Consider the following 23,187-nt stretch of genomic DNA (forward strand, 5'->3'; position numbering starts at 1 on the left):
AGTTTGTCACCACCAGCCTCACAGAGGATTTTGTTAACCTCATGGTGGGCCAAACTAATTTGTATGCTCATCAATTTATGGCACAATACCCTGGTTCATCATTTTCTAACTTGTCTTCTGTAGGCGCAGTTGAAATGATGCAGTTTTGGGGCCTGGTCCTTCACATGAGGATCCTGAAGAAGCCAGAACATCGGCAATATTAGAGTGTTGACGTTTTTTACAACACTCCAGTGTCCCGAATGGTCATGGCTCGGATACGTTTTGAAGCCATCTGCAAATTCCTGCATTATACCAATAATGCACAGTGCCCCCCCCTCCCCGAGATGACCCCAACCTTGACCATCTTTTCAAAGTTTGGTTGGTCATAGAACACTTCAACAAAAAGTTTGCTGAAGTGTACATGCCCCAAAGGGACATCTGCGTGGATGAGTCCTTAATTAATTTCAAGGGGGGGCTCAAATTCCATCAGTACCTGCTCAGTAAGATTGCCAGGTATGGTATTAAACTCTATAAGTTGTGTGAGAGTACCTCAGGGTACACCCACAGGGTTAGCGTTTATGAAGGGAAGGATCCCCAGATTGAACCCCCTGAACGCCCCCCGTCCTGGGAGTGAGTGGGAAAATTGTGTGGGATTTGGTGCACCCACTGCTGGATAAAGGTTATCACCTCTACATGGATAACTTTTATACCAGCATCCCACTCTTCAAAACCTTCTCTGCACGAGGAAGCACAGCCTGCGGTACTGTCCGCAAAAATCAGGGAGGCCTCCCGAAAATGCTAATTGGGCAGATGCTCAGAAGGGGTGACAGCAGAGCCCAATGTAACGACCACCTACTGGTGGTCAAGTACAAGGACAAAAGAGAGGTCTTTTTCTTGACTTTAGTGAAACACTTGGGGGTTCAAACTTCTCACCACACATCTAGATAAGTTCCTTATGGAATATAGTTTCCAAAATGCTGTCACTTGTGAGGAGTTTTTACTATTTAGGCACATCATGGGCTCTGCAAACGCAACATGATGCCTGCAGATCATTCCATCAAAGTCTGCATTCCAAAACGTCACTACTTCCCTTCCGAGCCCCGACGTGTGTCCAAACAGTAGTTTTCTCCCACATATGGGGTACCAGCATACTCAGGACAAATTGCACAACTTTTGGGGTCCAATTTCTCCTGTTACCCTTGTAAAAATAAAAAATTGGGGGCTAAATATCATTTTTGTGGAAAAATGATTTTTTATTTTCACGGCTCTACATTATAAATTTTAGTGAAACACTTGGGGGTTCAAAGTGCTCACCGCACATCTAAATAAGTTTCTTTAGGGGTCCAGTTTTCAAAATAGGGTCACTTGTGGGGGGTTTCCACTGTTTAGGCACATCAGGGGCTCTCGGAACACGACATGGCATCCGATCTCAATTGCAGCCAATTTTGGTTTGAAAAAGTCAAACGGCGCTCCTCCGTTCTGAGCTCTGCCGTGTGCCCCCCCCCCACATATGGGGTATCAACGTACTCAGGACAGATTGGAAAACAACTTTTGGGGTCCACTTTCTCCTGTTACCCTTGTGAAAATAAAAAATTGGGGACTAAAGATCATGTTTGTGAAAAACATTATAAACTTTAGTAAAAACCATTTGGGGAGTCAAAGTGCTCACCACACATCTAGATAAGTTGCTTGGGGGTCTAACTTCCAAAATCGGGTCACTTGTGGGGGGGTTTCCACTGTTTTGGCACATCCAAGTGCGACATGGCATCCGATCTCAATTCCAGCCAATTTTGGTTTTGTGGTTTTGATCAGCTTGAGGGGTGCAGTTTTTAGAATGTTGTCAGTTTTGGATATTTTCTGCCATATAGACCCCTCAAAGTGACTTCAAATGTGAGGTAATCCCTAAAAAAGCGGTTTCGTAAATTTTGCTGTAAAAATGAGAAATCGCTGGTCAACTGTTAACCCTTATAACTTCCTAACGAAAAAAATATGTTCCAAAAATTGTACTGATGTAAAGTAGACATGTGGGAAATGTTATTTGTGAACTATTTTGTGTGACATATAGTGTTGAGCATTCCGATACCGCAAGTATCGGGTATCGGCCGATACTTGCGGTATCGGAATTCCGATACCGAGATCCGATACTTTTGTGGTATCGGGAATCGGAATCGGAAGTTTCCAGTGTATGGTTCCCAGGGTCTGAAGGAGAGGAAACTCTCCTTCAGGCCCTGGGATCCATATGAATGTGTAAAATAAAGAATTAAAATAAAAAATATTGATATACTCACCTGTCCGGAGGCCCCTGGACATCACCGCTGGTAACCGGCAGCCTTCTTTGTTTAAAATGAGCGCGTTCAGCACCTTCCATAACGTCATGGCTTCTGATTGGTCGCGTGCCGCTCATGTGACCGCCACGCGACCAATCACAAGCCGCGACGTCATCCCTCAGGTCCTAAATTCCCTTCTAGGAATTTAGGACCTGAGGGATGACGTCACGGCTTCTGATTGGTCGCGTGGCGGTCACATGAGCGGCACGCGACCAATCAGAAGCCGTGATGTCATGGAAGGTGCTGAACGCGCTCATTTTAAGCAAAGAAGGCTGCCGGTTTACAGCGGTAAGGTCCAGGATGCGTCGGAGAGGTGAGTATATCAATATTTTTTATTTTAATTCTTTATTTTACACATTAATATGGATCCCAGGGCCTGAAGGAGAATTTCCTCACCTTCAGACCCTGGGAACCATCAGGGACACCTTCCGATACTTGAGTCCCATTGACTTGTATTGGTATCGGGTATCGGTATCGGATCAGATCCGATACTTTGCCGGTATCGACCGATACTCTCCGATACCGATACTTTCAAGTATCGGACGGTATCGCTCAACACTAGTGACATATTACTCTGATTTAACGGCATAAAAATTCAAAGTTTGAAAATTGCAACATTTTTAAAAATTTTGCAAAATTTACGTTTTTTACACAAATAAATGCAAGTTACATCAAAATTTGTTTTCAACTCACATGAAGTACAATATGTCATGAAAAAAACTATCTCAGAATCGACAATATCTGTTGAAGCGTTCCAGAGTTATTACCTCACAAAGGGACAGTGGTCAGAATTGTAAAATTTCGCCCGGTCATTACACCATGTTCCAAATTATTATGCAAATGACATTTTTCTCAGATTTTTTCTAAATGGTCGGTGCAAATGACAGTCAGTCTAATAAAAGTCATCACCCGTTAGAGTATACATCGAATTTTATTGAAAAAACATCCCAATGATACCAGTATAATCTCCAAAATGAGTAAAAACTCAAAATGCACTGTTCCAAATTATTAGGCACAGTAGAATTTCTAAACATTTGAAATATTTTAACCCCTTCCCGACATTTGACGTACTATCCCGTCGAGGTGGGGTGGGCCCCCATGACCGCCGACGGGATAGTACGTCATACGCGATCGGCCGCGCTCACGGGGGGAGCGCGGCCGATCGCGGCCGGGTGTCGGCTGCATATCGCAGCTGACATCCGGCACTATGTGCCAGGAGCGGTCACGGACCGCCCCCGGCACATTAACCCCCGGCACACCGCGATCAAACATGATCGCGGTGTACCGGCGGTACAGGGAAGCATCGCGCAGGGAGGGGGCTCCCTGCGGGCTTCCCTGAGACGATCGGTACAAGGTGATGTACTCACCTCGTACCGAACGTCTTCTCCCTGCAGGCCCCGGATCCAAAATGGCCGAGGGGCTGTATCCGGGTCCTGCAGGGAGCACTTCCGGGTCGGAGCAGGCTGCAGATGAAAGCTGCAGCCTGCTCCGATGAAAGTATGATCGCGGATCTGATAGAGTGCTGTGCACACTATCAGATCTGCGATCTGTGATGTCCCCCCTGGGACAAAGTAAAAAAGTTAAAAAAAAAATTTCCACATGTGTAAAATAAAAAAAAAAAAAATTCCTAAATAAATAATAATAAAAAAAAAATATTATTCCCATAAATATATTTCTTTATCTAAAAAAAACAAACAAAAACAATAAAAGTACACATATTTAGTATCGCCGTGTCCGTAACGACCCAACCTATAAAACTGGCCCACTAGTTAACCCCTTCAGTAAACACCGTAAGAAAAAAAAAAAAAAAACGAGGCAAAAAAAAACGCTTTATTACCATACCGCCGAACAAAAAGTGGAATAACACGCAATCAAAAAGACGGATATAAATAACCATGTTACCGCTGAAAACGTCATCTTGTCCCGCAAAAAACAAGCCGCCATACAGCATCATCAGCAAAAAAATAAAAAAGTTATAGTCCTCAGAATAACGCGATGCCAAAATAATTATTTTTTCTATAAAATAGTTTTTATCGTATAAAAGCGTCAAAACATAAAAAAATGATATAAATGAGGTATCGCTGTAATCGTACTGACCCGAAGAATAAAACTGCTTTATCAATTTTACCAAGCGCAGAACGGTATAAACGCCTCTCCCAAAAGAAATTCATGAATAGCTGGTTTTTGGTTATTCTGCCTCACAAAAATCAAAATAAAAAGTGATAAAAAATGGTCACGTGTCCGAAAATGTTACCAATGAAAACGTCAACTCGTCCCGCAAAAAAAAAAAAACCTCACATGACTCTGTGGACCAAAATGTGGAAAAATTATAGGTCTCAAAATGTGGAGACGCAAAAACTTTTTTGCTATAAAAAGCGTCTTTTAGTCTGGTTTCACACTTGCGTTTTTATCTGCATGCGTTTTTTAAAAAAACCACATGTGTGAAAAAATGCATGTAAACGCGGTAAAACGCATGCGTTTTTATAGAAAAACACAAGAAAACAAGAAAAAAACAAAAAACCCTAACCCTACCCCTAACCCTACCCCTAACCTGAAATACGTGGCACTGAAATACGTGGCACTGAAATATACGTTTATATACGTATATACGTATATAAGTGCCACGATATTTCAGTGGCCACGTATTTAAGTGCCACGTATTTAAGTGCCACGTATTTAAGTGCCACGTATTTAAGTGCCACGTATTTAAGTGCCATGTATTTCAGTGCCACGTATTTCAGTGCCACGTATTTACGTGCCACGTATTTACGTGCCACGTATTTTTCAGTGCCTGAAATACGTGGCACTGAAATACGTGGCACTGAAATATCGTGGCACTGAAATATCGTGGCACTGAAATATCGTGGCACTGAAGTATTTACGTGCCACGTATTTTTCAGTGCCTGAAATACGTGGCACTGAAATATGTGGCACTGAAATATCGTGGCACTGAAATATCGTGGCACTGAAATACGTGGCACTGAAATACGTGGCACTTAAATACGTGGCACTTAAATATGTGGCTCTTAAATACGTGGCACTTATATACGTGGCACTTATATACGTGGCACTTATGACTGTCAGAAAATGTTCAGTAAACGGTTAGGGGTGAGGTTAGGGGTAGGGTTTCAGGTAGAATTGGGGAGATTCCACTGTTCAGGCACATCAGGGGCTCTCCAAACGCGACATGGCGTCCAATCTCAATTCCAGCCAATTCTGCGTTGAAAAAGTAAAACAGTGCTCCTTCCCTTCCGAGCTCTCCCGTGCGTCCAAAAAGGGGTTTACCCCAACATATGAGGTATCAGCGTACTAGGGACAAATTGAACAACAACTTCTGGGGTCCAAGTTCTCTTGTTATCCTTGGGAAAATAAAAATTTGGGGGGCTAAAAATCATTTTTGTGGGAAAAAAAATATGTTTTATTTTCACGGCTCTGCGTTGTAAACTGTAGTGAAACACTTGGGGGTTCAAAGTTCTCACAACACATCTAGATAAGTTCCTTGGGAGGTCTAGTTTCCAATATGGGGTCACTTGTGGGGGGTTTGTACTATTTGGGTACATCAGGGGCTCTGCAAATGCAACGTGACGCCTGCAGACCAATCCATTTAAGTCTGCATTCCAAATGGCGCTCCTTCCCTTCCGAGCTCTGTCATGCGCCCAAACAGTGGTTCCCCCCCACATAGGGGGTATCAGCGTACTCAGGACAAATTGGACAACAACGTTTAGGGTCCAATTTATCCTGATACCCTTGTGAAAATACAAAACTGGGGGCTAAATTTCATTTTTGTGAAAAAAAAAAAAAATTATTTTCACGGCTCTGCGTTATAAACTGTAGTGAAACACTTGGGGGTTCAAAGTTCTTACAACACATCTAGATAAGTTCCTTGGGGGGTCTAGTTTCCAATATGGGGTCACTTGTGGGGGGTTTGTACTGTTTGGGTACATCAGGGGCTCTGCAAATGCAACGTGACGCCTGCAGACCAATCCATTTAAGTCTGCATTCCAAATGGCGCTCCTTCCCTTCCGAGCTCTGTCATGCGCCCAAACAGTGGTCCCCCCCCCACAAATGGGGTATCAGCGTACTCCAGACAAATTGGACAACAACTTTTGAGGTCCAATTTATCCTGATACCCTTGTGAAAATACAAAACTGGGGGCTAAAAAATCATTTTTGTGAAAAAAATAATAATTTTTATTTTCACGGCTCTGCGTTATAAACTGTAGTGAAACACTTGGAGGTTCAAAGCTCTCAAAACACATCTAGATAAGTTCCTTAGGGGGTCTACTTTCCAAAATGGTGTCACTTGTGGGGGGTTTAATGTTTAGGCACATCAGGGGCTCTCCAAACGCAACATGGCATCCCATCTTAATTCCAGTCAATTTTGCATTGAAAAGTAAAATAGCGCTTCTTCCCTTCTGAGCTCTGCTATGCGCCCAAACAATGGTTTACACCCACATATGGGGTATCGTCGTACTCAGGACAAATTGCACAACAACTTTTGTGGTCTAATTTCTTCTCTTACCCTTGGGGAAATAAAAAAATGGGGGTTAAAAGATCATTTTTGTGAAAAAATATGATTTTTTATTTTTACGGCTCTGCATTATAAACTTCTGTGAAGCACTTGGTGGGTCAAAGTGCTCAACACACATCTAGATAAGTTCCTTAAGGGGTCTACTTTCCAAAATGGTGTCACTCGTGGGGGGTTTCAATGTTTAGGCACATTAGGGGCTCTCCAAACGCAACATGGCGTCCCATCTCAATTCCAGTCAATTTTGCATTGAAAAGTCAAATGGCGCTCCTTCCCTTCTGAGCTCTGCCCTGCGCCCAAACAATGGTTTACACCCACATATGGGGTATCAGTGTACTCAGGACAAATTGCACAACAATTTTTGGGGTCCAATTTCTTCTCTTACCCTTGGGAAAATAAAAAATTGGGGGTGAAAAGATCATTTTTGTGAAAAAATATGATTTTTTATTTTTACGGCTCTGCATTATAAACTTCTGTGAAGCACTTGGTGGGTCAAAGTGCTCACTACACATCTAGATAAGTTCCTTAGGGGGTCTACTTTCCAAAATGGTGTCACTTGTTAGGGGTTTCAATGTTTAGGCACATCAAGGGCTCTCTAAATGCAACATGGCGTCCCATCTCAATTCCAGTCAATTTTGCATTGAAAAGTCAAATGGCGCTCCTTCCCTTCCGAGCTCTGCCCTGCGCCCAAACAATGGTTTACACCCACATATGGAGTATCAGCGTACTCAGGACAAATTGCACAACAATTTTTGGGGTCCAATTTCTTCTCTCACCCTTGGGAAAATTAAAAAATTGGGGGTGAAAAGATCATTTTTGTGAAAAAATATGATTTTTTATTTTTACGGCTCTGCATTATAAACTTCTGTAAAGCACTTGTTGGGTCAAAGTGCTAACCACACATCTAGATAAGTTCCTTAGGGGGTCTACTTTCCAAAATGGTGTCACTTGTTAGGGGTTTCAATGTTTAGGCACATCAGGGGCTCTCCAAATGCAACATGGCGTCCCATCTCAATTCCAGTCAATTTTGCATTGAAAAGTCAAATGGCGCTCCTTTGCTTCCAAGCTCTGCCATGCGCCCAAACTGTGGTTTACCCCCACATATGGGGTATCAGCGTACTCAGGACAAATTGTACAACAACTTTTGGGGTCTATTTTCTCCTGTTACCCTTGGTAAAATAAAACAAATTGGAGCTGAAATAAATTTTGTGTGAAAAAAAGTTAAATGTTCATTTTTATTTAAACATTCCAAAAATTCCTGTGAAACACCTGAAGGGTTAATAAACTTCTTGAAAGTGGTTTTGAGTACCTTGAGGGGTGCAGTTTTTAGAATGGTGTCACACTTGGGTATTTTCTATCATATAGACCCGTCAAAATGACTTCAAATGAGATGTGGTCCCTAAAAAAAAAATGGTGTTGTAAAAATGAGAAATTGCTGGTCAACTTTTAACCCTTATAACTCCGTCACAAAAAAAAAATTTTGGTTCCAAAATTGTGCTGATGTAAAGTAGACATGTGGGAAATGTTATTTATTAAGTATTTTGTGTGACATATGTCTGTGATTTAAGGGCATAAAAATTCAAAGTTGGAAAATTGCAAAATTTTCAAAATTTTCGCCAAATATTTGTTTTTTTCACAAATAAACGCAATTTATATCGAAGAAATTTTACCACTAACATGAAGTACAATATGTCACGAGAAAACAATGTCAGAATCGCCAAGATCCGTTGAAGCGTTCCAGAGTTATAACCTCATAAAGGGACAGTGGTCAGAATTGTAAAAATTGGCCCGGTCATTAACGTGCAAACCACCCTTGGGGGTGAAGGGGTTAAAGAACTGAAAATGCTCGTTTGTGGAATTTGCAGCATTAGGAGGTCACATTCACTGAAGAAAAAAGCTATTTAACTCCAAAACATCCTAACAGGCCAAGTTACATGTTAACATAGGACCCCTACTTTGATATCACCTTCACAATTCTTGCATCCATTGAACTTGTGAATTTTTGGAGAGTTTCTGCTTGTATTTCTTTGCATGAAGTCAGAATAGCCTCCCAGAGCTGCTGTTTTGATGTGAACTGCCTCCCACCCTCATAGATATTTTGCTTGATGATACTCCAAAGGTTCTCTATAGGAATGAGGTCAGGGGAAGATGGTGGCCACACCATGAGTTTATCTCCTTTTATGCCCATAGCAGCCAATGATTCAGAGGTATTTATTGCAGCATGAGACGGTGCATTGTCATGCATAAAGATGATTTTGCTCCTGAAGGCATGTTTCTGCTTTTTATACCATGTAAGAAAGTTGTCAGTCAGAAACTATATACTTTGCAGAGGTCATTTTCGCACCTTCAGGATCCTTAAAGGGCCCTACCAGCTGTTTCCCCATGATTCTGGCCCAAAACATGACTCCTCCACCTCCTTGCTGATGTCTCAGCCTTGTTGGGACATGGTGGCCATCCACCAACCATCCACTACTCCATCCATCTGGACCATCCAGGGTTGCTCGACACTCATCAGTAAACAAAACTGTTGGAAAATTAGTCTTCATGTATGTCTGGGCCCGCTGCTACTGTTTTTGCTTGTGAACACTGTTTAGGGGTGGCCAAATAGTAAGTTTTTGCATCACAGCAAGCCTTTGAAGGATCCTACACCTTGAGGTTCGAGGGACTCCAGAGGCACCAGCAGCTTCAAATAACTGTTTGCTGCTTTGTAATGGTATTTTGCAGCTGCTCTCTTAATCCAATTAATTTGTCTGGCAGAAACCTTCCTCATTATGCCTTTATCTGCATTAACTCTGTCTGTGCTCTGTTTCAGTCACAAATCTCTTCACAGTATGATGATCACTCTTAAGTTTTCGTGAAATATCTAATGTTTTCATACCTTGTCCAAGGCATTGCACTATTTAACGCTTTTCAGTAGCAGAAACATCCTTTTTATTTCCCATATTGCTTAAAACCTGTGGCCTGCTTAATAATGTGTAACATCATTTTTAAGTAGTTTTAGTTTAATTTGAATCACCTGGAAAAATAATTATCACATGTGTTTAAGATTGATTTCAGTGATCCATTGAGCCCTGAGACACAATATCATCCACGAGTTTATTTGTAAAACAAAACAATTAAATCTTTATGACACTTAAATCCAATTTGCATAAAAATTTGGAACACAGTGTAATGTGCAAACCACCCTTGGGGTAAAAGGGTTAAAATGCAGTTTTAACCCCAGATTTTACATTTTTACATAGGAAAATAGGTAGATAGATAAATGTTTATTATACCTATAGATAGATGAATTCCCAGAAGGGTCATTTCCAAAATGGAGTAATTTCAGAGGGGATTCTGCTGTTCTGGCACTTTTCAGAGCTGCTAAGAACAGCAGAATCCAGACCTGAAGTGAACCCATTTTGGAAATTACATTCTTCTGGGAATTCATCTATCGGTGTAGTGACCATTTTTACTCCATGGATAATTTCCAGAAACAAGCACGCAGAAGAAGTTTTAGAGCTACAATTGCAAATATGCCATTGTTGTGCCCAATATATTGTGTGCAGCTTTTGTCTCTGGAGACATTTTTGTCCTGGAAATTATTAAGTGAGCTCTACTTGAATGTGTCATTCACTAAATAAACCAAATGCTTGAATGACAAAATGGGATAAATTAATACAGTTTAAAAATGTGGTTCTGTGTGGAAGATTTTAAATCTGTCAGTGAGGTAAAAGGCTTTTAATAATGGGCATTATGGGCAGTAATAGCGTATAATGCCTCATGGTACATAAACAACATCTTCTCTGGGGGTTCTTTCTTGTTTCTCTTGCTGGAATGAGTGCAATAAAATGGCACTTAGTGAGTCTTTTAACATCTTAAGATTCTAATGGATGAGCTGTGTCAACAATTTCAAAAACAAGATTTTCAATTACCTTTTCCCGATTATCAAGAAAAGTATCTGAATAAGGCTGGGGTCACACTTGCATGTGCAATGCAAGAAACTTGCGCGAGTCTCTAGCCTCAATACCCGGCACTGCTGCCGGAATTTGGGACAGGAGTGTACGGCTGCATGTATTTCTATGCAGCTGAACGCTCCGGTCCCGAGTGCCGGCGGCAGTGTCGGGTATTGATGTGAGAGACTCGTGTGAGTTTGCACACGCAAGTGTGACCCCAGCCTAAAACATCGCATAGCACTCGGCCTAGTGTTATTCTATGGGGCAGCTCACATCTGTTATTTTTTTCCTCATGCCGAATCTACATGCAAGAATAATCGCAGGATGCTGCGATTGTCACCGAGACTTGGCCCAGTCTCAGCTCACTCGCACTCATATAATTTATGTGTGCGAGTGACACAACACACATCACTCAGATATGATCCGAGTGTGGTGCAATATACGCCAACGCATGCAGTGGAGGAGATGGAGAAATTAATTTTGTCACCTGCTCCGCAGCTGTGCGAGAGTACCGGAGCACAGTAGCATGACACTCGGCTAAAGCTTGCAGCAGAGCAGGAGCTGTAGGTCATTAGCATATCGCATCCGATGCGCTCACATTGGATTCCATACACTAGTATGAATCCAGCCTAACACTAACTCTAACTTTGAGCCTAAGCCTAACCCTAACTTTAACCGTCTGCTTTGTGTTTTTTTTTTACTATATGACAAAATCGCTGACTGACACAGATGTTAGTAGCACTTGTCACACTGTTTTTCCTCTGATCTCTCGCTGGCAGTGTTTTATGAGGCAAATCGCCTAGTAAAGATAGTTACTACAACAAACTTTTCCAGTGATTGCTCTTATTGGCTGGCATGACTCTGACGTCATCAGGACCTAAACCAATCAGTTCTCGGTGAGGTCAGAGGTCACAGCAAGCCGTCTGCACAGAAATCCCTGCATTATACATTGGGGTCCTGATCAGAGGAAAAACTACCAATTGTAGAGAAACATCAACCCTGCACAAAGCCATAAAAACACCGACATTTATCTACCATCGTCGGTTGCAAAGCAGTTAAAGAGTGTGAATAAGCAACAAGTTTTACATAAAAATCTAAAAAGAATGCATTTTATATCTTTGAAGTTGGTGTGATTAGAATTATGTAAAACCATACAGCTACAGTGGGGGAAATAAGTATTTGATCCCTTTCTGATTTTGTTAGTTTGCCCACTGACAGACATGAACAGTCTATAATTTTAAGGGTAGGTAAATTTTAACATTGAGAGATAGAATATCAAAAATAAAATCTAGAAAATCACATTGTATAAATAATATAAATGTATTTGCATTTTGCAGTGAGAAATAAGTATCTGATCCCCTACCAACCATTAAGAGTTGGCTCCTACAGATCAGTTAGATGCTCCTAATCAACTCATTACCTGCATTAAATACAGCTGTCTTACATAGTCACCTTTATAAAAGACTCCTGTCAACAGACTCAATCAGTCAGACTCGAGCCTCTACAACATAGGCAAGACCAAAGAGCTTTGTAAGGATGTCAGGGACAAGATCATAGACCTGCACAAAGCAGGAATGAGCTACAAAACCATAAGTAAGATGCTGGGTGAGAAGGAGACAACTGTTGTGCAATAGGAAGAAATTGGAAGAAATACAAAATGACTGCCAATCGACATCAGTCTGGGGCACCATGCAAAATTTCACCTTATGGGGTATCCTTGATCATGAGGAAGGTGATAGATCAGCGTAAAACAACACGGGGGAACTTGTTAATGATCTCAAGGCAGCTGGGACCACAGTCACCAAGACAACCATTGGTAACACATTATGCCGTAAAGGTTTAAAATCCTGCAGTGCCCACAAGGTCCCCCTGCTCAAGAAGGCATATGCACAGGTCCGTCTGAAGTTTGCCAATGAACACCTGGACGATTCTGTGAGTGATTGGGAGAAGGTGCTGTGGTCAGATGAGACAAAATTTGAGGTCTTTGGCATTAACTCAACTCACCGTGTTTGGAAGAAAAAAAATGCTGCCTATGACCCAAAGAAAACCTTCCCACTTTCAAGTTTGGAGGTGGAAACATTATGTTGTGGGGGTGTTTCTCTGCTAAGGGTACAGGACTACTTCACCGCAACAATGGGAGAATGGTTGGATCCATGTACCGTAAAATCCCGAGAGACAACCTCCTTCCCTCCACCAGGACATTAGAAATTGGTTGTGGCTGGGTCTTCCAGCAATACAATGACCTAAAACATACAGCCAAGGCATCAAAGGAGTGGCTCAAAAAGAAGCACATTAAGGTCGTGGAGTGGTCTAGCCAGTCTCCAGACCTTAATCCCATAGAATACTTATTGAGAGAGTTGAAGCTCCGAGTTGCCAAGTGACAGCCTCAAAATCTTAATGATTTAGAGATGATCTGGACCAAAATTCCTCCTGACGTGTGAGCAAACCTCATCACAACTAAAAAAAGTCTGACTGCTGTGCTTTCCAACAAGGGTTTTGCCACCAAATATTAAGTCTTGTTTGCCAGAGGGATCAAATATTTATTTCTCACTGCAAAATGCAAATACATTTTTATGATTTATACAATGTGATTTTTCTGGATTTTATTTTTGATATTCTATCTCTCAATGTTAAAATTAACCTACCCTTAAAATTATAAACTGTTTATGTCTTTGTCAGTGGGCAAACTTACAAAATCAGTAAGGGATCAAATACTTATTTCCCCCACTTTATATCATTTTATTCAACCATTGCAATAAGCCAACCGGTGCAGATCAGAATGATTTTGCACGGACTCCTAGTAGAAAATTATCACTGTAATCGTTTTTTGGTGTCTGATATGTTTCATAGCTGGAGCACTCTAATAAAACAAAGCTCAGGGATGGAGGCAGTACAAACCCTATCATAGGGAACTGCATTATCAGCATTAATTTAATGGCTATAAATTGGCACAAACAATGCCTAAACAATATATCTGCTCTCTTGATGACATTAGTAGAATAGAACACGTTTATTCCATGCAGAAGTACTTTCCACACATTGGGGCAGACTTTATTGTCTCTTCATTCACATCATACAGGAGATGTAAACTGTTAGACCAAAATATGTTTTCAAAAGCGTTTTCTATTTTCATAATTTGCTAATATGTAAACTTGTCATGACTCATAAGATTAAATCAGCCAAAGTCCTAAATTACAGAAGTCTGACATGTAATACACGTGTTTGTAAACCGCAGAAATACTTGCAACGTTTCTGATAGTTCATGCAAAGTGGTTTTATCTTTATTGGCTCTACTTCATAGAAAATGCTAATGCTTGGTTTTGGAGAATGGTGTGTTAGCTTCGAGCACTTAATGGTACTGGGTATTGATGATTAATTTTGACTTATTGGCTTGAAGACACTTTCTTGTACACATCAGCTATAATTTCATGTTTCTGTTATCATGGAAGAAGATGATGTTCCACTTAATACCAGTTAAAGAAAATATTTCTGAGATTCAGTAATAGTAAATTTCAGCATAAGTAATTGTGTAGTAAGTAGTAATGCAACATCAATGACTTCACTTGTACTTGTTTCTGTAGCCTGTTTTTTAATAGCTGTACTTTAAATAAAAATCCTGCTTCTGCAAAATCAGCTCTTTATTTAAGATATTACTATACTGATTGATGTTAGCAACAAGTGTAATGTTATGACAACCCGCATTCATTTTCACGTAGAAGTTATGATCATCTTTGACATCTTAAAATTAAATAGCCCTTAAGCACCATTAAGTTTTCTATAAATTTATTAATACAATGCATCTTTAACTGTTGAACTTTTAATATTTTCGATTTTGAGTGACTGACTGATTACTTCCTCTGAGCGACTGTTTTTATCTATTATAATATGTTTATCTAATTTCAGATGCAGAGACCAGATACTTGATAGCAGTTAAACCAAATGAGAATCCTAAAAAGTCCTGTAAAGGTAAGATGTTTTATGTATTTTATCTCAGTCTTAAAGCAGATCTATCACCAGACTTCAGAAAAATAACTGCATATATAATGCCATGATGCACTACTATGCCATAGGACATGCACCATGTGGTGTGCGAATGGTATCGCTTCACTATGGAAGGGATAAAAATAAAAGAAAATAAAGTTTGTGATGCCAGGGTGCACTTATAATTAACCTCTGTTTCTGGTAGTGTGATGTAATGTGGTGCACTCCAAATAGTCCAGAAAACAGGGAGGCCAAAGAAGCTATTGATAAACTTTACTTGTTGCCCGAATACACGGGTACATCCAGATAATTGATGGTTTAACAGAAATTCAATTCCAATGCATTGCATAAGAAAGGAAGGAGGGTCTTCTGTATCAGTTACAGACCCATGGAAGCGCAGTGAGAGCGCGAAACAGCCGTCGTCTTCACACTGCTCACAGGAGCTCCTTGTTTACTCTCCCGGCCATGATGTTTTAATGAACATTTAATAAAGCAAAGTCAAGCTTCAGATCGGTGAGTGCCCTCCTTCCTTTCTTATGCAATGCACTGATTTCCATGTGATTTCTGGAGGAGCACCCGGTAGCTTGTGGTGGAATTTGGACTGCTTTTCTGCATGATAGCACTTGATGTGCACAGAGGCTGAAGGTCTCCAAGTGGAAGGTAGTGCCGTCCCTCTTTTTTCTTTTTCTTTCGTCAAAGAATTCAATTCCAATGCAGCACTCACAGTTACTCTCCAATATAGTAATGCAGATAGGACAATGGTGCAGTGATTCCTGAGTCCCAACTTCTGCTTATATGTGCAGTCTTTATCACACAGCTGTCTGAAGCTGAGGCTGTGATTTCTCTTTTACAGGAGTTCTGCCAATTTCCTACCCGCTCCTTCACTTTTTCTAGGCAACAGACTGGTACACAAAAATATCTCCTCTCTCAGGGCTAAGCTCAGGACCCAGTCATGTGCTCTAACTATGAAGGCTGTGGAGCCATGCACTCCAGAGCTGTGATCCTGAAAATAACCTTTAGGTTAAGTTCACACTGGACATTTTCATGCAAATTTTCAGCTGCATTTTACAGTACTAGCAAAGTCTATGAGATTTCAGAAATTTCATGCACACAGCTTGCTTTTTTTGTCATCAGGATTTTGTGCTTGCATAGTTTTTTGCACGTCACTTCTTTCACCCATTGAAATGAATGGGTGGTGAAAAAAACGCTGAAACAACACTCCAAAAAATGCAGGTATCAGGTTTTTGCTGCTTTTTTGTGCTAAAACCTGATTCTATAGAATAGGGTTTTTTTCGACACTAAACTTTATCAGCATGCACAAGAGACAAATCTAGCATGCCAAAACCACGAGCACAAATCTCGCAAAAAAAGCCGCAAAAAACACAAGGAAAACAGGCTTTTTTTCTGCAGCTTCTTTCCTGCCAAGAGATCAGATTTTGCTACAGAAAAAAAAGCTAAAAAACAGACATACCCTGAGGGTATGTGCACACGTTAGGATTTCTTGCAGAAATTTCCTGAAGAAAACCGGAAATTTTCTGCAAGAAATCCTTTTTTTTTTTTTGCGTTTTTTTTCCCCGTTTTTTTAGCATTTTGCAAGCGAATTTAGCTTGCAGAATGCTAAAGTTTTCCAAGCGATCTGTAGCATCACTTGGAAAACTGACAGGTTGGTCACACTTGTCAAACATAGTGTTTGACAAGTGTGACCAACTATGCCTATGCAGCATCTATAGTAAAAGATAGAATGTTTAAAAATAATAAAAAAAATAAAAAAAATGGTTATACTCACCTGCAGACAGCCGATCTCTCCTCAGCGGCGTCCGTTCCTATAGATGGTGTGTGCAGGACCTTCGGTGACGTCACGGTCACGTGAGCGGTCACATGAGCGGTCTCGCGACCAATCACAAGACCGCGACGTCATCGCAGGTCCTTCACACAGAGCATTTATAGGAACGGAAGAGAGAGCATGCAGCGCTGAGAGGCGGGAACACTTTGGGGGCCATCAGAGGGTGAGTATATGACTATTTTTTATTTTAATTCTTTTTTTTTTTTACCAATTATATGGTGCCCAGCCCGTGGAGGAGAGTCTCCTCACCTCCACCCTGGGTACCAACCGCACATAATCTGCTTACTTCCCGCATGGTGGGCACAGCCCCGTGCGGGAAGTAAGCAGATTAATGCATTCCTAGGTGTGCGGAATCCCCGCAATTCCGCATTTTTAATGAACATGTTGCTTTTTTTTCCGCGATGCGATTTTTTCGCGGAAAAAAATGCAACATTTGCACAAGAAATGCGGAATACACTGTAAATAATAGGAGGCATATGTTGGCATTTTTTTCGCGTTTTTATCACGTTTTTATAGCGAAAAAACGCGAAAAAAAACACGAAAAATACTGAACGTGTGCACATGGCCTGAAAGTAATCGAAAGATAGTAGTTTCTCTAGATGGCTCTGTGTGGTATATTTATAGTCATTTGGTACACATATTGACGTGTTGATACTTACGCCATGTACACATTAAAATTTAACCTGTGAGGTCCTCAATATGTTTACATTGCCCCTATTGCTTAGAGAAACTTATCGTGAAAATACAGTACTGTACTGATGGTAAAAACTAATGCACGTATTTGTGAAAAATCAACTACATATTAATTTGGACTAGTCTGGCGAAGTGTTTACTCACTGAGACTAGTCCGGTCTCAGTAGCTGCAGGCATGCAGGCATGCACACTGAATATGCTGTGCCTTCTCTTCTGAGCCACAGAGAAAAGTCTTCAAGGAGAAAATGTGGGCAGTGCAGGAAATGACAGTCAAGTCTAGTGTATAATTGCAACTGCTGAGCTCAGAATAATAGCAGTAAGTAAACATCTTGCATTAGTATTTAACCCCTTTACCACCTTGAGATTTTCCACTTTTGCGCTTTTTTCCCCACTCTTCTTATTTTTCCATCAATATAGACACCATTGATTCAACCACATAGTATACTGAAAAACTGGAAAAAAAAAATCCAAGTGCGGTGAAATTGCAAAAAAAAAAGTGCAATTCCACAATTGTTTTTTTGTTTTTTCTATTTAACATTTTGTTAAATGCTAAAACTGTTTTGATCACCTGTTATTTCATTTTATTGCAATGTTGCGGCTGCCAAAAAATGTAATTCTGGCGTTTCAATTTTTTTTTTTCTTATTACGCTGTTTACCAATCAGATTAATTTATCTTATATTTTCATAGATCTATATCCAAAAATAAAGTGGCGGAGGCACTCACCTTCCCAATATTATCCTTTATTCGTCTTTTACATATTAAAACAGCATGGAGATACGAAGTGGAGACGTACTAGACGACAGCCGTTTCGCTCACACAAATGTGCTTCTACCTACCTAACGTTATTAAGCATTTTTTAGTGGCTTCAATAGTCCCATTAGGACACTTAAAGATGTGCTCATCTGTTCTTCTGTACTATACATAGAAAGGCTTCAGACTTGCAATGTCAAGCATGATGAAGAGAAAATTTGCATATTTCCCAGAGGAGCATTGCTGCTTTAAGTTTCCTCATCTCTGCATGTTTAGCATGTCACTCTCCGCAAGGAGAAACGATACTTCTTGGATATCGGTCAGATGCCTCTCACAGCCAAACCAGGTCTCACACTTTGCACTGACGAGGGGCAGTACCCTGAAACAGTGTCTGCAAATTGAGATTCTGGTTTAGCTTTTGTCCTAAGTCACGTGACAAGGCTTGCTAAAGGGTCAACATTGACTTCTAGGATTGCTACTTCCAATAGGTGGAGTTCTAATCCTCTTCCTCTCTGAAGAGACTATATGCAATGTTGAGCATAAATCGTGATGTCCTATGAATGCTGGCCATGCAATGGCATTTATATGAGATTTAGGGTAAGTTCACACTAGGCGTTTTTTTCAGTGCTTTATTCTGCTGCAAAACCTAATTTCTTGGCAGGAAAGAATCTGCCGAAGAAAAGCAGATTTTCCTTTTTTTTCTTGCGTTTTTTTGCTGCGTTATTGCTGCGTTTTTTGCTGCGGTTTCGGTATGCTAGATTTGTCACTTATGCATACCGATAAAGTTTAGTATTGAAAAAAAAGTCCTATTCTAAAGAATTAAGTTTTGGCATTAAAACGCTACAAAAAATCATACCTGCACTTTTGCAATTTTGCTGCATTTTTTCACCAAAAATTTAAGTCAATGGATGAAAAACACTGAAAAAAAGCTGGAAAAACACTGAAAAAAGTGCCTTGCTCTATGTCCAAAAAAGCATGCAAAGCACAAAATACTGATGACTAAAAAAGCAATGTGTGTGTGTGAGATTTCTCAAATCTCTATAGGCTTTGCTGGTTCTGTAAATAGCAGCTGAAAATTAGCATGAAAAGTGCAGCAAAAATGCCCAGGGTGAACCTAGCTTTATAAAAAACAAGCACCAGGGTCTACAGCAGACCCCCAGCTGTCTTGACATCAGCGCCCCACGATCACGTGACAGGGCGTCTTGTGACGCGCTTCCAACGGCGCTTGTTAAATACTACTATCAATCTCCGACAGTGGCATTTAACACACGCTGGGTGGAAGTGCGTCACAAGACGCCCTGTCTTAGATCCACCCATGGCTATTTTGTAGCACATGACAGCTCATCAAATCAGCTGTCATATGCAGGGAAAAATGTGGGCATAGCGCCGAAGCCCAAATGAAATGCAGGTAGACGACACTGGACCTACCTACATGTCCAACGTTGTTAAGGGATTAATATCACACCCATTACTGTAATGCCTCATAAAGGGTGCAAAAGGTCATGGGGGCAATTTAAACACGTTAGAGACTTTCACCCCCTAAATCAATATTAATTTATATACACAGTATTATAGAAGACTTAGCCACTATAAAAATCATACCAGCACTATGCCTGTTATTGGCAAAGTATATATGCATGTAAATGAAGGGGCTTTATTTCACCCTTGGCACAGCCAAGAGTTCGGTGTACTGCTATGCCCCCTTGTTGAGTACTTTCCCCCGCTTCTGATTCACAGTGCATGTAAGCACAGTATGAGCACAGCCCACATGTATACACCATAGCCCCCGTATTATAATAGTACAGTGCCAATAGGATTTTCATAAGATGTTTATTTCCCTATATCACTGTATGCATAATTTCATATTGATGTTGGGGATGACCAACTAATTTTAAGATAATTAATTTACATTACATTTATAATGACTTCTATCCTTAATATATATTATGTCAAATTTGCTAAATCTGTACAATTGCCACTGTGCAATAGGTGCAAAATATTTGTGTCCCTAATGTAAAACATTTGTTTGAGAAAAGAAACAATGGTGATAAAATGTCCATCCTGGGAAAACTGGGACACTCGATAATGTGCAAATTGATCAAATAATTTAGGTAGATTGTCATGTAGTGCAGAGGTGTCAAACTGCATTCCTCGAGGGCTGCCAATAGGTCATGTTTTCAGGATTTCCTTGTATTGCACAGGTGATAATTTAATCACCTGCACAGAATGATTCCAGCACCTTGTGGAATGCTAGGGAAATCCTGAAAACGTGACCTGTTGGCGGCCCTCGAGGAATGCAGTTTGACACCTCTGATGTAGTGGATACAATTCTCACTTATTGCATGCCTTGCTGTTTGTTATACAGTGGCTATGATATTAATAATACGTTCTGGCCTTTTTCACACAGATAAAAACTCCACTCAGAAACCTCTTCAGCTTGTCATTGGTACTCTGACTCCAACATCTGTCTTCCTCTCATGGGGTATACTAATAAATCCACAGATTGACTGGTCTGCTCTCAGCAAATGTCCAAATGGCAGGTAAATATGCTTGAAATTGGACATGTCCATGGGTAGTGCATACTGTATTGCCACATAAATTAATCTACATGCATAAATGGAAACCAGCTGCAGGAAATGATCATCTCTTGGGCATGAATATTCACATTTTGTTTTTGACACTGAAGAATAATCGTGTCGTAATTAAAGAGTAACTGTCATTAAATTTGTATTAAATAAAACAGAGGCTCTTAACAATTTTATACTACTGTATATTACCTGATTCTGCCTCTTTTATGCCTAATGCTGCTCCCCAATTGCTGCTACGTTCCTTTGCCTTAACTCCAATAGATATGTGTTGCTTTGTTCTATCAGTACTCAGCTCAGTCCAAGTAGTCATGTACGATCTGCATTGCACCTGCTTCACACAGCTAATACAAGCACTATGTAAGCAGTGCTGGGAATGGAGGAGAGCCAGCATGACAAAAGTGTCCTGGAAAACGTCCCTCCTTCTTCATACCTCAGGAGACGATGGAAGAGGAGAGATTATTCTAAGGTCCAGGGAAAAAAGTGTTCAGTTTACTGGGCTCCGTAACGATTATATGAAGAGTGTTGTGCGTTTTGTATTTCATTGTGAAGCAACAGTTACAAATTAATCTAGATAGTTACCATGTCCAGTATTGAATAAAAAATGACTGAATTCATAATTGTTGCAACTGATAAATTCATACCTGTTTTATTCTCTTTAATTTGTTAATTATCTGAGTAGATGCACTATTTCTGTTGTTTGTTTGTTTTTTTTTTACAGTTTTTACTCCAATCATTTACAACAGCCACATAAATAAGTGCAAATAAAACTCCTGTATTTGAAAATTGCTTCATAAAAGGGAAAAATAATATCTCCTGACCCTAAATATTGTAACTACAACGAATCAATTGATGAACCCGTTTTAGGACATGAATAAATGTCTTAGCATGGGATATGCAAATGTAGATGGGGCTGGTGAGCCGAGTTCCCTCCCCACTTGGTGGATACCAGCTCTATTACATAGCCAGCATTGTGTCTAACAGCTGTGGCTAGATTTGAGCTCTGGCCGTGGCTGTTATCTATTTAGTTGCCACTGTCAAGCCTGATGAGTTCACTCAAAACCAATGGATTTTACCATGGCAGCTGGGGGGGGGGGTACAGAAGCTGCTATCTTGGTAATCCTGTGAAGCTCAGCCACAGTGTGGACTCCATATATAACCATGATTTTTTCTATATACTGCAATATTGTAGCATTGCTGTGTCTAGTACAAACGATCACAGGCTCAAGTCCCCAAAGAAAATAAAAAATAATAAAATAATAAGAAATACATTAAAAAAGTTATAAAATATTTTTAAAACACTTAAAATTAAAGTTTACATCATCCCCTTTTCCCCCATTAAAAGTAATTAAAACAATTTGAAAAATACACATATTTGGTATCACCATGTGCAATCAAAACAATCAAAATATGAAATTAATCAGCCAATGTAGTAAACACCATAAAGAGAAAAAAAAGTGAAATGCAATTTTTTTATACCTCCCTAAAATTATGTAATAAAAGCAATCAAAGCATTGTACCTAGTTGTTGATGATCGAATAGTGAAATATTCGGATTCGGGAAAATCGGCACAAATAATTTCTAATATCCATGTATTCGTACTGAATAACGAATCCAATGCAAATCAATGGGAAAGCTCAATATTTTTCTGCTGGACCCAACAAACAGGTCTGGGGTCATGGGAAAAAGATGAAATTGATGGGAAATATCTAAACCTAAATGGGAACACCATGGAGAAGATGCCTGCATGCCTTTCTGACTCACATATGGTATCTGGGTATAATGTAGTCACACTATTGCACCGGTTTTACGGATTTTTAAAAAGACCTACCAAACCAAACCAACATTTTTTTTTTAAAAGGAGACATGCAAAGAAACATTATTTCCTTCATAATTACATGTATATAGTGCAAAATACAAAAAAAGTATACCTCCCCTTTAGCTTATGTTCACACGAAGCATTTTGGCTTTATTCTTTACTTTAACATTTGTGAGGGCTCTAACTCCTACATTTGGGAGGACACTCCCACATGTCAAATAGTTAGCAAGATAGTTGAACACATATTCCCCATCACTTTACAATGCCAGCTAAAACATGCCCATTTGGATTTTGGGCTTTGCCCACCACCACCATGTTCACCGCCATGTCATTATGCAGCCCTTGCTGACACTTAGCAGAGTGCCAGCAGGTGCCGTGAAACCTGAGTTTGGTAAGGGCCCTCAGATTTCCCTGTATCATACATTTGGGAGAGCTCTCACTCCTACTTTCGTGAGGTCTCTCCCTCATGGCAAATAGTTAGCCAGATAGTGGAATACATATTCTCTATCCCTTTACAATGCCATTTCAAACATGCCCATTTGAATATTTGGCATCGCCCGCCACCACCACCCTGTCCACAGCCATGTCATTATGTGGCCCTCGCTGACAATTAGCAGAGTGCCAGCAGGTGCCTTGAAACCTGAGTTTGGTAAGGGTCCTCAGGTGGCCCTGTATCATACATTTGGGAGAGCTCTCACTCCTACTTTCGTGAGGTCTCTCCCTCATGGAAAATAGTTAGCCAGATAG

At 40.4% G+C, this 23,187-nt stretch overlaps 1 protein-coding gene across 19 annotated transcripts in view; it reads left to right on the plus strand.

Moving 5' to 3' along the window:
* Positions 1–23,187, plus strand: part of ABI3BP (ABI family member 3 binding protein) — a 674,363-nt gene that overhangs the window by 280,819 nt on the left and 370,357 nt on the right. For all 19 annotated transcript variants that reach the window (XM_077296740.1, XM_077296741.1, XM_077296745.1 and 16 more), the window contains exons 3-4: positions 14,672–14,734; positions 20,444–20,576. In XM_077296740.1, coding sequence (XP_077152855.1) covers positions 14,672–14,734; positions 20,444–20,576 — 196 coding nt within the window. The remainder of the gene's footprint in view (positions 1–14,671; positions 14,735–20,443; positions 20,577–23,187) is intronic.

The sequence above is a fragment of the Ranitomeya variabilis genome, chromosome 3, assembly GCF_051348905.1.
Source record: "Ranitomeya variabilis isolate aRanVar5 chromosome 3, aRanVar5.hap1, whole genome shotgun sequence".
In the NCBI taxonomy this organism is placed as follows: Eukaryota; Metazoa; Chordata; class Amphibia; order Anura; family Dendrobatidae; genus Ranitomeya; species Ranitomeya variabilis.